This window comes from Centrocercus urophasianus, unplaced genomic scaffold (assembly GCF_019232065.1).
Source record: "Centrocercus urophasianus isolate 14NV4802_14NV808 unplaced genomic scaffold, USGS_Curo_1.0 seq_19, whole genome shotgun sequence".
In the NCBI taxonomy this organism is placed as follows: Eukaryota; Metazoa; Chordata; class Aves; order Galliformes; family Phasianidae; genus Centrocercus; species Centrocercus urophasianus.
Window position 1 is genome coordinate 18,488,962 of NW_024884744.1, and position 12,141 is coordinate 18,501,102.

At 46.1% G+C, this 12,141-nt stretch overlaps 1 protein-coding gene and 1 long non-coding RNA gene across 3 annotated transcripts in view; one reads left to right on the top strand and one right to left on the bottom strand.

Moving 5' to 3' along the window:
- Positions 1-491: 491 nt before the first annotated feature.
- LOC122161142 (lysophosphatidic acid receptor 6-like) lies at positions 492-9,888 on the bottom strand. Of its 2 annotated transcripts, XM_042820271.1 has the most exons (3): positions 9,561-9,888; positions 9,291-9,360; positions 492-8,364 (listed from the first exon to the last, which is right to left on the bottom strand). In XM_042820271.1, the coding sequence occupies exon 3, from the start codon at positions 7,641-7,643 to the stop codon at positions 6,705-6,707; it is 939 nt and encodes a 312-aa protein (XP_042676205.1). In that variant the 5' UTR covers positions 7,644-8,364; positions 9,291-9,360; positions 9,561-9,888; the 3' UTR covers positions 492-6,704. The 2 variants fall into 2 exon arrangements, with proteins under 2 accessions (XP_042676205.1, XP_042676206.1); XM_042820272.1 differs by lacking the exon at positions 9,291-9,360.
- Positions 6,350-12,141, top strand: part of LOC122161145 — a 33,546-nt gene continuing 27,754 nt past the window's right edge. Inside the window, exons 1-2 of the long non-coding RNA XR_006169108.1 lie at positions 6,350-6,418; positions 8,283-8,349. This is a non-coding gene — a long non-coding RNA (uncharacterized LOC122161145). The remainder of the gene's footprint in view (positions 6,419-8,282; positions 8,350-12,141) is intronic.

Here is a 12,141-nt window from a genome sequence, read left to right on the forward strand (position 1 = left end):
GGCTGGTATTTTACAAAACAAAGCTGACTTCAGGACAGGGTGATACTAGCTGTTGCTTTTCCTGGTGGCTGCAGAACAGCCTCATGTACATAGGAGAGTTCTGCTTCTCTGCACGAGGACCAGACCTGATTGCTCTGAAATGCAGTGGCATCTGACATGCAGTGCCTGCAGGTAAGGCAGTAAGTACTGAGCAGGAATACCAACTGTGTGTCCCTGCCTGCTGCCTTGGGGCTGCTGCTTTCAGCATCTCTACTGTATTCACAATCTTGTTTTAGGCTGTCTTGTTGATATCTTAAATGGGTGGCTTGAAGAATCACGAAGCAGCTGTTTCCTTAAGTTTGCAGAGAATATTTTCTCTGGGAATATTATTATTTATAGGGAATGTGTTTATGCCAGTTCTGATTAACTGTTCTTGCTAGTGCAAAAGAATTCTTCAGTGGAAGCCACGATGTTGTTCAATTCATTTGGATTTATTAATCTGAAAGGCCAAGTATATATAACTTCACAATCGAGCTTTTAGATCTGTTTTTGAGTCCAATTGAAATCATACCATGCAATAGTTGAGATATTCTCATGCTCAGACTAGGGAAAGAAGCTTCAGAAAAGAGGACAACTGATTGAAGCACACTGAAGAAAATTCTCAGAATTCATTGTCTTATAAAGAGATTTCCCCAGGATTTCCCTCTGTGCCCCGTCCATTATTAATGGTGCAACTAATTTTTAATCTTGCTGTTCTGTGGTTTTTGTGCTCCTTTCCTTTCAGGAGGTAAGATAAAGGCTTTGGATCAGGCCCCAGCTGCTTCTCGCTGTTTTCAGATCATGATGCCACAATTGCCTCTGCTCTAATAAAGTCACTCCACGTGGGCCGTTCTCCCTTTTCCATGAATTGAAATGAGTGTGTGTAAAATGCAGAAAAGCAGTCAGAAGCAGAGCTGTGAGTGCTAACACAGCACAGGTGGTCCTAGCTCAGCCTGGGCCCATTTGAGACACAAGACGGGTTTGCAATACGTGTTTCAGACCATCTCTCCCTGGGCATTATAGCAGCTTTTAAAAAAGATTCAATTAAGATGTCAAGGATGTAAATGGTTTCTCTTCCCCCCCCCCTCCACCCCACGACAGTGTTAGCCCATGAAATGGATGAGCAAACAGCAAGCAAAAGCAAACCTCATTCACAACAGCAGGTAACAAGGAACAAACCTGCTGGCCGGGTTGCCGAGTGGGGAGAGGAAGGCATGTTGACTCCATAATGAGGTTTGCAGAGGAAAAGCACTTCACCTTCATTCAGCACTTTGGATGGAGTTGTTTAATCGCACCAAAGGGTAAATATTTGGCATGAATCTCCTTGGCAATCTGAACTCATCCAGCGCTCAGCCTAGCTGTTCCTGCAGCGCTGCCTTTCGTCAGAGCAGGACTTTGTGCTCGCCCATACAAAATCAGCAGGTCTTTAATTCTTCAATTCCCTTCTACCCCACGGTTTTGCATTAACCTCAAGCCGGAGAGCAGGGCCGAGGGCTGCTCAGCTCCTGCACCAGATGGTGTGGGGCTGCCACAGGTGTCCCAAATGGCGATGGGATGGCAGCACACACCTGTGTCCTCGTGCCCAGATCCTCCTCACGTGCAGCTTTTAATCTGCTCCTGTAAGTGTCCCAGTGCTCACCCAAATGTGAAGTAAACAGGGAAGCTCAAAGCAAAAACGGTGGTGTCTCAGGCCACCTCTTTTCCTCGCAGCAACGTGGCTCAGTGCCATGAGGCAAGTGTTTCTGTGCAAAATCTTCACTGGGTGAAGGAAGGCTTTAAAAACACTGCTGTTCTGATGGCAGCTGTTCTTAAATTTTGCAGGTGGGGAGAAAGGAGAGCAATCCCTTGCTGCCTATACACAAAAGAATCCCTCCAGCCACCATGCTGAGGAGCAGCCTGCCCAGGGAACGGCTGCCCAACGGGTAGCAGGGACTCCTTGTGGAAGCAAATCCCAAAGGCAGTGGGGTATGTGGGGAAATATTTGGGTATTGTTCTTTTCTGTTGCTGTTTTGGGGGCGGGAGGGTGTTGATTTTCATGGATTTGTTTGTTTTGTGTCTGAACAAAGCCCTGTGCCAGAGGGCAGCACCAGGAGGCAGCCAGGGCACACAGCCCCCAGCAGCTGCATTGCTTGCTGCCTGGTCACTGCTCTGCCACTTGCCTGTACCTTCTCCTGACATTTTCTCTTTGTGGCAGCCCAAGGGAGGGAGATTTTCCCATCAATTTACTGGACGATTCCTGCACGCTCCCACAGCCACCCCAGTCCCTATGGATCCGTCTCCTGGCACTGGTGCTGCTGCTGAGATCTCCCATGGCAGCTTCCAGAGTGGACACCTGCTGGGGAGAGCTGCTGTTAATTTACCACCCCTCTGCTCTTTGCTTTGATTTGCTTTCCTTCTTGGGTTAATTTTTTCTTAAAGTTTTTATCTCCTTTCACTGTTTAGTAACAGATGTTGGACATCGTCTGTAAGGGTATAAATAGTGACAAATGAATAAGGGTGAAGTGACAAAGAAAAAGCTGAAGCAAACCTGACACCTGCTTTGGGTTGTGTCTACAAACTTCCACCCAGGGCTGCAAAAGCAAAGCCCAAACAGCTCTGAAATTTTGTTTACAGTTTAAAGATTCTCCTGAAAAACCTTCAGCCCTGAAGGATTCCGCTGCTTCACCTCTGACTTTCCTTATTCTCCTCCATTGGTCTTCCTAACAAATACTATGTGTATGAAAGCAGGGCCCTTTTTTTCCTCAAGAACTGGTCTATCCCCTATTAGTTATTCCTTGCTTGGAGCCTGACCACTGGAATCTCTGCAGTGAGCACAATTGGGTGCTCACAATTCAATCATGCCCTCCAGGCTACAATCCTGACTTCATTTCCACAGCTGCTGACTGCGATATAGAACAGGGTTTCTAACATCAGGTGCAGCAGAAGTTGAGGGAATGTGGTTTGCAGTGAGAGTGGGGTGCACTAAAGAAATGGAAGTTTCATCAGTGAATTCCCCCTCCGCTCTCTGTTTGCTCCAGCAGGGAACCTGCACTGTGGTTCTGTTCCACAGAATGGTTTGTCACCTTCTGCAGCCTTGCACTGCCTCTTCTTCATCTCCTTGGGTTTGGGAAACTTGCCTAGCAACACTTTGTTCTGACTTTTGTGCCACATTGGTTACCCACAGACTTTTATAGGAGCCCTCAAACTGATCTGCAAAGATCTTCTGTTCTCCCAGCTCCTTCAGGGTTACCTTCAAGTTTTGCTGCTTTGACGTTTTTTATTTGCCTGGGAAAATAATTTGTGCCCAGACAGTTTTGTCCAAACTTTAATAAGAGAGGGTGACCTACGTGGTGCTGTTCACATCTGTGTTCAAAGGATGTGTAAGCACTGGGTGGGGGCAGGAGTGTAGACCTCATATGACAGATGTGACTGTAAGAATGGTGAAGGACACTGAAAATAAGGTTCTTGAATGTATGCAGATGAATTCTAGAAAAACAGCCCCTTCACCTGAAGCAAATAAGTTAGTTCTCGATATGGGAGTCTGGCTGCCTTGATCTGCAAGCTACACAACCTGAAGTTCAGTGAGTAGGATAGGATTTAGGAGTCCTTGTGCTGTGTGTGATGGCCTAAGGGGTTGGAGGTTTGTGGCAGGCTAGCAGTGAGGGGCAGTGAGAAGTGAGAAAAGCCCAGTAGAGCCCATCCCCATTTAACTTGGAATGGGTGATTGAGTGGGGCACCCCAGAGCATCTCAAGTGGCAGTGAGCATGTCTCACTGTGCAGCAGGGCTCTGCCCCATGACCCTCGCTGGGTAGATGCAGGCAGGAGTTTCTGCAAGAGCCTGAGGTCAGATCAAGGATGTGTACTTCAGAGCTCAGCCTCTTTTGCTTTCTCTCTACTTATATAAAATGGCCTGCATAAACACATTCATTATTAATACTAACTTATTTCACTCTGCATGAGGGAAACAAACCTATCCACAGGGCTTTACAGCTCCACTAGGTCTGGTTTGCAGACAGTCCCATTCATTTGTTTCTGCCCCCTTCTAGTTGGGATGTTTTCAAGCCTATTAGCACAGCTGAAGTCAGACTGGTCTCTGCTGTCTGAAACTTCTCATGCATAAACCTAATTCAAATACTGCCCTTCATTGTCTCAGACACTGGCTGGCCAAGTGGGCCTGGGTTAGGTGTCACTCGGGGAGATGGTTTTGTTATCACAAAGTTAATAATTAACAGGGAATGGTCAGGATTGCATTGATGTGTTCTGAAGTGCAGTCTAACCTGGATTTCCTGGGTTTGTAATGCTTAGTTTCAGGTGAACAACTGACTGGCCACGTTCAGAACTCTAAACTGCTAATATTTGCTCACAGGTATAAAACCAGCTTAATCTTTTGGAACGGAGACAAGGATTAATAGAAATCTGTGGTATATAGCAGACATAAAATTTTACATTCTTTGGTGTTCTTCTTGGGAAATGTTTGTGATCCTTCATAGAACAGCTGTTTGGATTCTTAACAGCAACTGTTTTGTCATGTTAGAAAATGTGGTAAATGTCACCCTTTTGAAGCAGCAATGTACAAAAATTGGAGTAAGGAGAATAAGTGAGATGAGATGATGGATAAACAGAGATGTTGTAGGTGTGCTTTGCCTTTCACAGTATCTAAAATACAGGGAGTCATTGGAGTCTATTGCTAGAAGTTTCTCAGTGGAGGGAAAAGCCTTTGCCTTTCTAGAGAAATCAGTTCCCCTTCACTCTGAAGCTGAGCAAGGCAAGCTGCTGCACTCAACTGAATTGTACTGCTGCACACTGCTCAGTTGCAAATCCAGGAGAAGGCTGCAGAGGTCAGGTGTGAGAGGCAGAGCATCCTCCCACCAATACCAGATGTGTCCAGGGCCGTGTGTCCCTCTGACTCTGTCACAGCAAGGTCAGCAATGGGAGTGCTCCTGTCACTGTGTGGTGTCATTTCTGTATCTTTACAGCACTTTATCTGATAACATCACTATCACCAGTAAATGCGGTCAGTAAGAGAGTATGCAGCAGCTTTGCTGAATGGAGTGTGATTTCTGCCTGTGCCCATTGCAGCACTCCACTTGCAAAGCAAAATAAACTATTTCACACTCCTTCTCTGGGAGGAGGAGCTGCCTCGTGCTGCAGAAATGCAATTGAAATCAGTTTCCCATTATACTAAGGCATTTTTTGCCTTGTGAGGAACTGATACAATCTCTGTTCCTATATTCAGGCGTTATTGGTTAAAGTCAACAACCCCTTTGGTGTCCATTTTAACCGCTGCTAAGTCTTCTGCACCAGCAATGCTTTCTTCTGTTATACATAAACCACGTTTCCAAAAAAAAGTCTGAAATCTCAGTGATAAAACCTCTGTGTCTATTGCAGTGCAGCTAAGGGCAAGCTGTGAACAAGGAGGCGATGAGGATCTGCTGTCTGCTGGCAGGGAAGCTAGCTAGATTTTCTGAATTTACTGAGGGAGGAAATGGAAGATACTGATGTCCGCATCAGGCTTGCATTTCCTTCTTCAGCAACTGCACTTCTTCAGTGTAGATCTCGTACAAAGATGTGGCAACATCATAAACTTTCACTTTCTCCACATGCAAAGTGGAGCTCAAGAGGAAGTCAGTTCTTGGTTTTATGCATAATCCTTCTCACAAATGTACAGAGAAAAGTCAGTGGAGAGGCTGGAATTAGTATCCCTGTCTGGGAGATAATACTGCAAGGATCCAGCTCTACGTGAATATGAACACTAACTGCTTCAGTTGTCATCATTCTCAACCCTGGCAAAGGGACTGGCTGCTACAGAGCAGTGCTGGAGGCAGCAGTGTACTCAGGGCACTGCGTTGCCTCTCTCAGTCCCTCTCTCATTGGGACCACCAATGACAAATGCAGGCTATCTGGATGCCTGTGAGCACTGATAAGAAAGTAACTGATTGGTATGTGAGGCTTCTGTCAGTGGATTTTTTTATTGCCTCGTTTGTTTGGGAAGTGATAGCGCTCATCTTCTTCCAAGGTACAAAAAGTCGTTTGAGGTCCTATGGTGCTGGTTGCTGCTTTGGGGCTTTTACCTTACTTCCCTGTGAATGGGGGGGTTGTCATCTGTTCTCTGCTGCGCTGGGCTCAGGCTTTTTTATTGAATGTCTTGTTTGGTTTGGCTCTGTGCATGAAACTGCTTTTGTAGTTCCAACCAGGAAGGAACCAGTATGTGAAAAGCCTGTAAAAAGAGCTGGCAGGGAAATCTGGAACTCAGTCTATAACACAATGTATGATCAGGGCAGTAGGGGCAACAGGATTTCATCTGAAGCTTTTTGCCATAAACTCCATGTCTCTGCTTCTTTGCAGCCCAGGGCTGTAGTGACTGAAGGTCTGGAGGACTGCAGGTGTGGTGAGGACATTGAAGTGAAAAATGCTACCATTTGTAAGTAAATACTTTTTTTTTTTTTTTTCTTCCCAAAGTAAAAGGGAATCACATCCCAAGAGATATGCATCGCTATTTACAAGAAATAATTTCGATTCTTTTTATCCATAAATGACAGCACAAAGCATTGTGGAAGGGAAGCAAGCTAGGAGCCCTGAAAATAGGCTTAGTTCTGTTCTTTTTATGACATATTTTCACATCTGAGTATTTAAAGTAAATGGTTTAGAAAAGTAGTTCAAGGTCCTGCACTTTTCATGATAGCATCTCCTCTTGCTGGGTAAAGTAACTAACGTTCAGTGTGTGGATCAAATCTTTCCTCTTGGTGCTTTCTCACTTTGTTTTGCAACGAACCTTCTGCAGACTCCTTTAAAACAAAATAATAACAGACCGCATCCAGACAGCAGTTCAGATTAGCCCAGCAAAGGGTGACATGAAGGATGTCCCGTAGCACAGTGTGACAAGGGATGTGCATGATGCCATTTCTCACCAAAAAGTACAGGAAGAACGTCACATGGTAAGGTGTGAAACAGACCAAAAGCGTGACAAAGTTTGTCACTACTACCTTCTCTGCTCTGGTCATATGTGTCTGGGTGTTCCCTGATTTTCTGTGATTTCTCAGACACCTGATGATCTGAATGGTGCAGAAGGCCATGGCCACCATGCTGCCAAAGAAGATCAGCTCCAGGGTGATTATCAGGCCTGTGTTTTCCCACGTGCTTTTGGAGAAGTTGTAGAAGCAGGACGAGATGTTGTAGCTCTCCTCATGAAACTGGGAAGTAGACACAGTCCCAGCCGAGATGCCCAGGCAGATGACAGCACAGACCAGAGCAGCCTTCTTGGTGGAGCGCAGGGCAGGGGCCATGAAAGGGTGCTGGATTGCGATGTAGCGGTCAACGCAGATGCAGAGGGAGATGAGGATGCTGCCATACATATTTATAAAGTAAAGACTCTCCAAGATGGAACAAAACATGGACCCGAATTTCCAGTTGTTCTGGAGGTGATAGGAAACTATTTTAAAAGGAAGAGTGAACAGCAGCAAAGTATCCAGGAAAATAAGGGCTATCAGGTAGACTGTAGATTCTGACAGCTTTTTAGCTGGAAAAAATAGCAACGAGAGGGCCATCACATTGAACAGCAATCCCAGGATAAATGTGGGAGTGTACATGATCAGCTGGAACAGTTCTACTCTGGGGTTGATACTGCTGTTGGTACAGGTGTCATTCATGTCTCCAGGTAAGTATAGAGAAGAAAATCACCTGCACCACAAGGAAGACTGAAGACCACATCTAAAACCTGATGCAAAGGCCAGTGAGGTCTGCAAGTGTCTGCAGACCTGGAGACAGTACTTCTTCTTGGTGTGCTGGCTTCCCAACCTGTAGAGACTAGGTCTTCGGAAGAAAAATGAAACTTAGGAACCCAAACATTTGCTTAAATCAACCAGACTTACCACAGCTGGTAAACTGCTGTCTGCTGCAGAGTGCAGCAAATATGCAGTGGTTTCTTCTCCCTGAGAGAGGATTAAAAATATCAAGGTAGACAGGTCTGTGCAGGGGTCCTGAAGTAATCCTCTGTTAGAAGAAGGCTGGACCCTGCCCTCAGGCTCTCCTGATAAGGGTCAGGAAAGCTCTTATTGGTTTCTGCTGTCAGAATCACTCACAAATCCAAACGCCCAGGGATACTGGTTCTTTCTTGCAGCCAATTCTTTCACAGCAGATTTTGTCTGTAAGTAAACCCTTCTAAAAGTCTTTCTGTTAGAGCTCAGAAACCACCTTCATCTGCCTCCCCGTAACTGTTGTTACTTTTACCTGGTGCTTTTCTTACATGAGTTACTGACACTGATGCTGTTTCATTTTGGATTTGGCAGCCTGTCATTAGGGGGACAGTGCACGTTCCTGTTCTGCAGACCAAGCCGCTTCCCTGGCGTTTCAGAGGTAAGCTCTCTTGCCCTGTAGTTTGAGACAAAGATCAGCACAGTGGAAAAAGAATTCTTGCATAAAAACTAGCAATTATTAGAAAGGAAGAGCAGGTTGGTAGTTTGCTCTGTAAGGACATGCTGATGCCGGGTAAACAGTTCTGTAAGCTCTTGGTTAAATTACAGAAATGAGAAAAACAGCCCCAGAAACTCAGCCTGATGAGGAGAATAGCTGCTGGCATGACTGTGGTCATGTGCTGGGTCAGGTGCAGCTTGCATGCTGCTGGAGCAGGTATGTGTGTCCCCACATCTGGCAGTGCTGCTGGCTGTGCACTCAGTAGCCTCCTTTGCTGCAGAGCACCACAGAGGACACGGGGGCACGGCTTAGCAGTGGGGCAGCAGCCCTGACAGCAGTGCAGCTCTGCTGCTTTATGTGAGAAACTGAGGGAAAAAAAAGAAAATCTCTTATCCAGATACAACAGGACAGGAAAGCCTGAGGTTGGGAAGCACTTGGGGATCCGAGTGGGTGGAAGGGAGAAGCATCCCCAGTGATGCAGCAGGTTGTTCAGTGCCTGGGAGCTCAGCCCTCCTGGGGTTACACTGATGAGATGAAGCTGTGCAGAGGCACTGCACTGAGCAAAATGGTGTCCTGAGCCCACAGCATGCTGCTCTCCTACGGAGTCCCCATCCTTGCATGAAGCATTGCCAGCCCTTTTAATGCTGGGAGGGAACCGATTGCTGACAGCCAGAGGGATGACAAGTTGGTTAAGGAATTCCTGAAAAGTTATCAATATTGAGAAAGTTCTTTGCTGCATTGCCTTTCTAAGAAGATTTCATTAGACCTTTATTTTTCCTTCATTGTTTTTTTTTTTTGTTTTTTTTTTTTTTAAATAACAGTGTGTCAAAGGAAATTGTAGGTGTAGGGAAATAAAGTAAGAAAGTAAAATTTCAGCTCCTTACCCAAAGTTTTACTTGGTACAGGTCTAGTGATGATTAAAAGACATTTCAGTCTAGCTTGATGTATAGATTTCTAAAAAGAGAAGATGCCAAAGGATGGTTTGTTCTTTCTTCAGAAACAAACCAAAAAACCCCAACAAGTAAACATGCTGTGAGCAAAACAGGTGACACAAAGTACATTTAGTTTTCAGATCATGTAGCAAGAAGAAAGCAAGAAGAAAGTTTCTAAGGTCAGATTTCTCTATAACATAATGCTGTATCTTGCCAACTCACCTTTGGGCTATCTCTAGCACTTCTTGTTGACTTGCTCCCTTTGGCTTGTAGAATTCTTGAATCTTGTGTGTTCTTTGAAGGCTGTGGAGTGAGCTGCATGCAAAGAAACAGCCCATGTGGAGGTTAGAATCCATGAAGTGCTGCTGCTTTTTGATTCATCATACACTTCCATTACAGCAACACATCCCTACTCTGTCTACGCATATGTGCTGTGTAGGTGATCTGTCACAAAGCTCATTTGAGGATGTAAATAGTTTGCTTTGTGAGGCTCACATCTCTGTGAGTCACCCATTCAGAGCAGTTTCCATTAACAGAGGAGGAAATTCTGGCCCTGCAGAGCTTTGTGTGACTTCTTTCTACAAGAGCATTGGCTTCTTCAACCTATATCCTGAGCTACTGCTGTCAGTGCCTATTCCTTTTTGTGCTACCAGAAATGAAAAAGAGATCATCAGTTTTCGGTGGTGATTTTTAAATGTTCATTTTGAGTTGGTATTTAAAAAAAATGAAAAAGAAAAAAGGAACAAAGGAAAAAGGTTGCTCTTGCATCTGCTTATACTGCTGAGAAGCAGGGAATTTACCTATGAAGAGTGTCAGGTGCTGACTTTGTTAAGGGAGGAGCAGGAAAACTACTTTTTTTGCCCATTGTATGTGTTTTTGCAATCCCCTTTACTAGAAGGGGAAATAAGGATGATGGGGGTAAATTTGGGGATGTGGGACAGAACCCAGCCACCACAGATCTCCACTCCCTTGTTTGCAGATGTTCTGATACCCAGTGTTCATAAGGATTGCTCACTCATCCCCCTCTGCAGGGATTTCTCCTAGTACTTGTGGAGTTGTTTCTCATTTTCCCTTGGATGCATGTATTCTCATGGCACGTAAGCACTGCCTGCCTCATCAGGGGGTGCACAGAAGTCTGGACAGAAAGCCTCGTGTGACTGCACGTCTGAAGAGGGATGCTCTGAAAAGGAGTGGATGAGGAAGCAGAAATGCTGGGGTTGTTCTCAGCACGCCGTGTTCTAGCCATTGCCAAGGGCTGGGCTGCTTTTTGTCAGCAAATATCCTGGCAAGATTTTTAGGGAGGATTCTGTAGCTGAGTGGCCAGGATGGCATGCAGGTGGTGCAAATTCGCTTGGAGAATGTGGGAAAAAGTGATGCTGCAGGATGACAGCAAAGGGGAAACGAAACAGTGTGAGTAACATATAGAAAGGCTGGGGTACTCCCAGACTGTTGATTAATAGTGCAACTTGTGATGCAGGGGTGAGGAAGCTGCGGGCAGGCAAGGTGCCTTTCTTTTCACACTGTAGGCCTCTATCTTATGCTGATAGGTTGTGATACTTCAGTAGGACCACAAGAGTGGGCGGGCTGCCCCTTGTCTTGCAGTCTGATTGTTTGGCCTGCTGCAATCTTGCACCTCTTTGCACATCACCAATGCCACCAGTGGGCAACGGATCACCTGATGTGTGTGTCACCTCATTGCTTTTTCCTGAAGAAGGAGCTGTTCCACACGCATTTTGACTTGTGTTGAGATCTTTGCCATTTCTCTGTGACCACCACACAGATTTGCCCTTTAGGTCATGCAGGCAGCCCTGGGTGGCAGCAGGTTAGGCTCTGCTGGTTCCTTGTGCTCAGCTTTGGGGCTGACCTTCCCCTAGCTGTGCCAAGCTGCACCGGCCAGCTCAAGGTGCTGGTTATCTAAATTAGAGTCTAATTAGGGAGAAAAATCATTGTTCTACTCAAGAAGAGAGAGCATTCTCTGCTATAGTCCTCTTGCTTTCCTATTTGATTTCCCTCAAATGCCCTTCAACATCTCCAGTTTTCAGTTTCTCACACCTCTCCTCTGCCCTCCTATGTCCCCACCCCTGGATTTTCCCTTTTTCAGAAGGGCTGCTGTAGCTCTGTGCTGGAGAGGAAGCTTTGGGAGCCAGCCAGAAGGGAACAGCAGTGGGGGACACCAAACTGTTTAGCAGATACCTCAACAGACCAATATGCAAATCCTTAGGATGGTCCTGGGGAACCTTCTACTGCTAGAGTGCTTGTCTGGGGTCACCATGAAGAGCTGAGCTCATTTCTGAGCTATTTGGTCCTGCTGGAGGGCTTCAATGAGTGGCACAGGAACAACACCCTTCCCTCCACCCCCCCTGGCTGGAGAAGGCCCAGAGGCTTTTGGAATTTGTTCCTATTCACCCTCAGCCACGGATCACATCCTGGCTCTGGGCCATCACAACATCCCCACAGGACTGCCTGCGACCTCCAGGAGAGCCAGAACTTGGATGCCACGTCCTTCTACCTAAATTCGTTGGCTCTGCCGTCATTTGTTGTTGAGTTGCTCCATCTCGTGGTTGAAGGGGAAATGCAAAGCACAGTTTCAGCCCTGCAACGTTTCGGCCTCTACCTATGGTTGATCACCAGGAGGAACAGTGTGTCCTGTAGCTGAGAGGGCTTACCCCATAATTGTCTTCACCAGCAAAGCACTTGGCTCCCTGCGTTCACTGCGTTTGCTCTGCTGCCCATACCGTGCATGACCAAGGAGTAAAGAGCAAAGGGAAAGCCAAAAGCTCTGCCTTTTGTGTTGGGCTGAGGG

Excerpts from the sequence above, each read along its gene's own strand:
- LOC122161142 (XM_042820272.1), bottom strand. The coding sequence starts at position 7,643 with ATGAATGACACCTGTACCAACAGCAGTATCAACCCCAGAGTAGAACTG.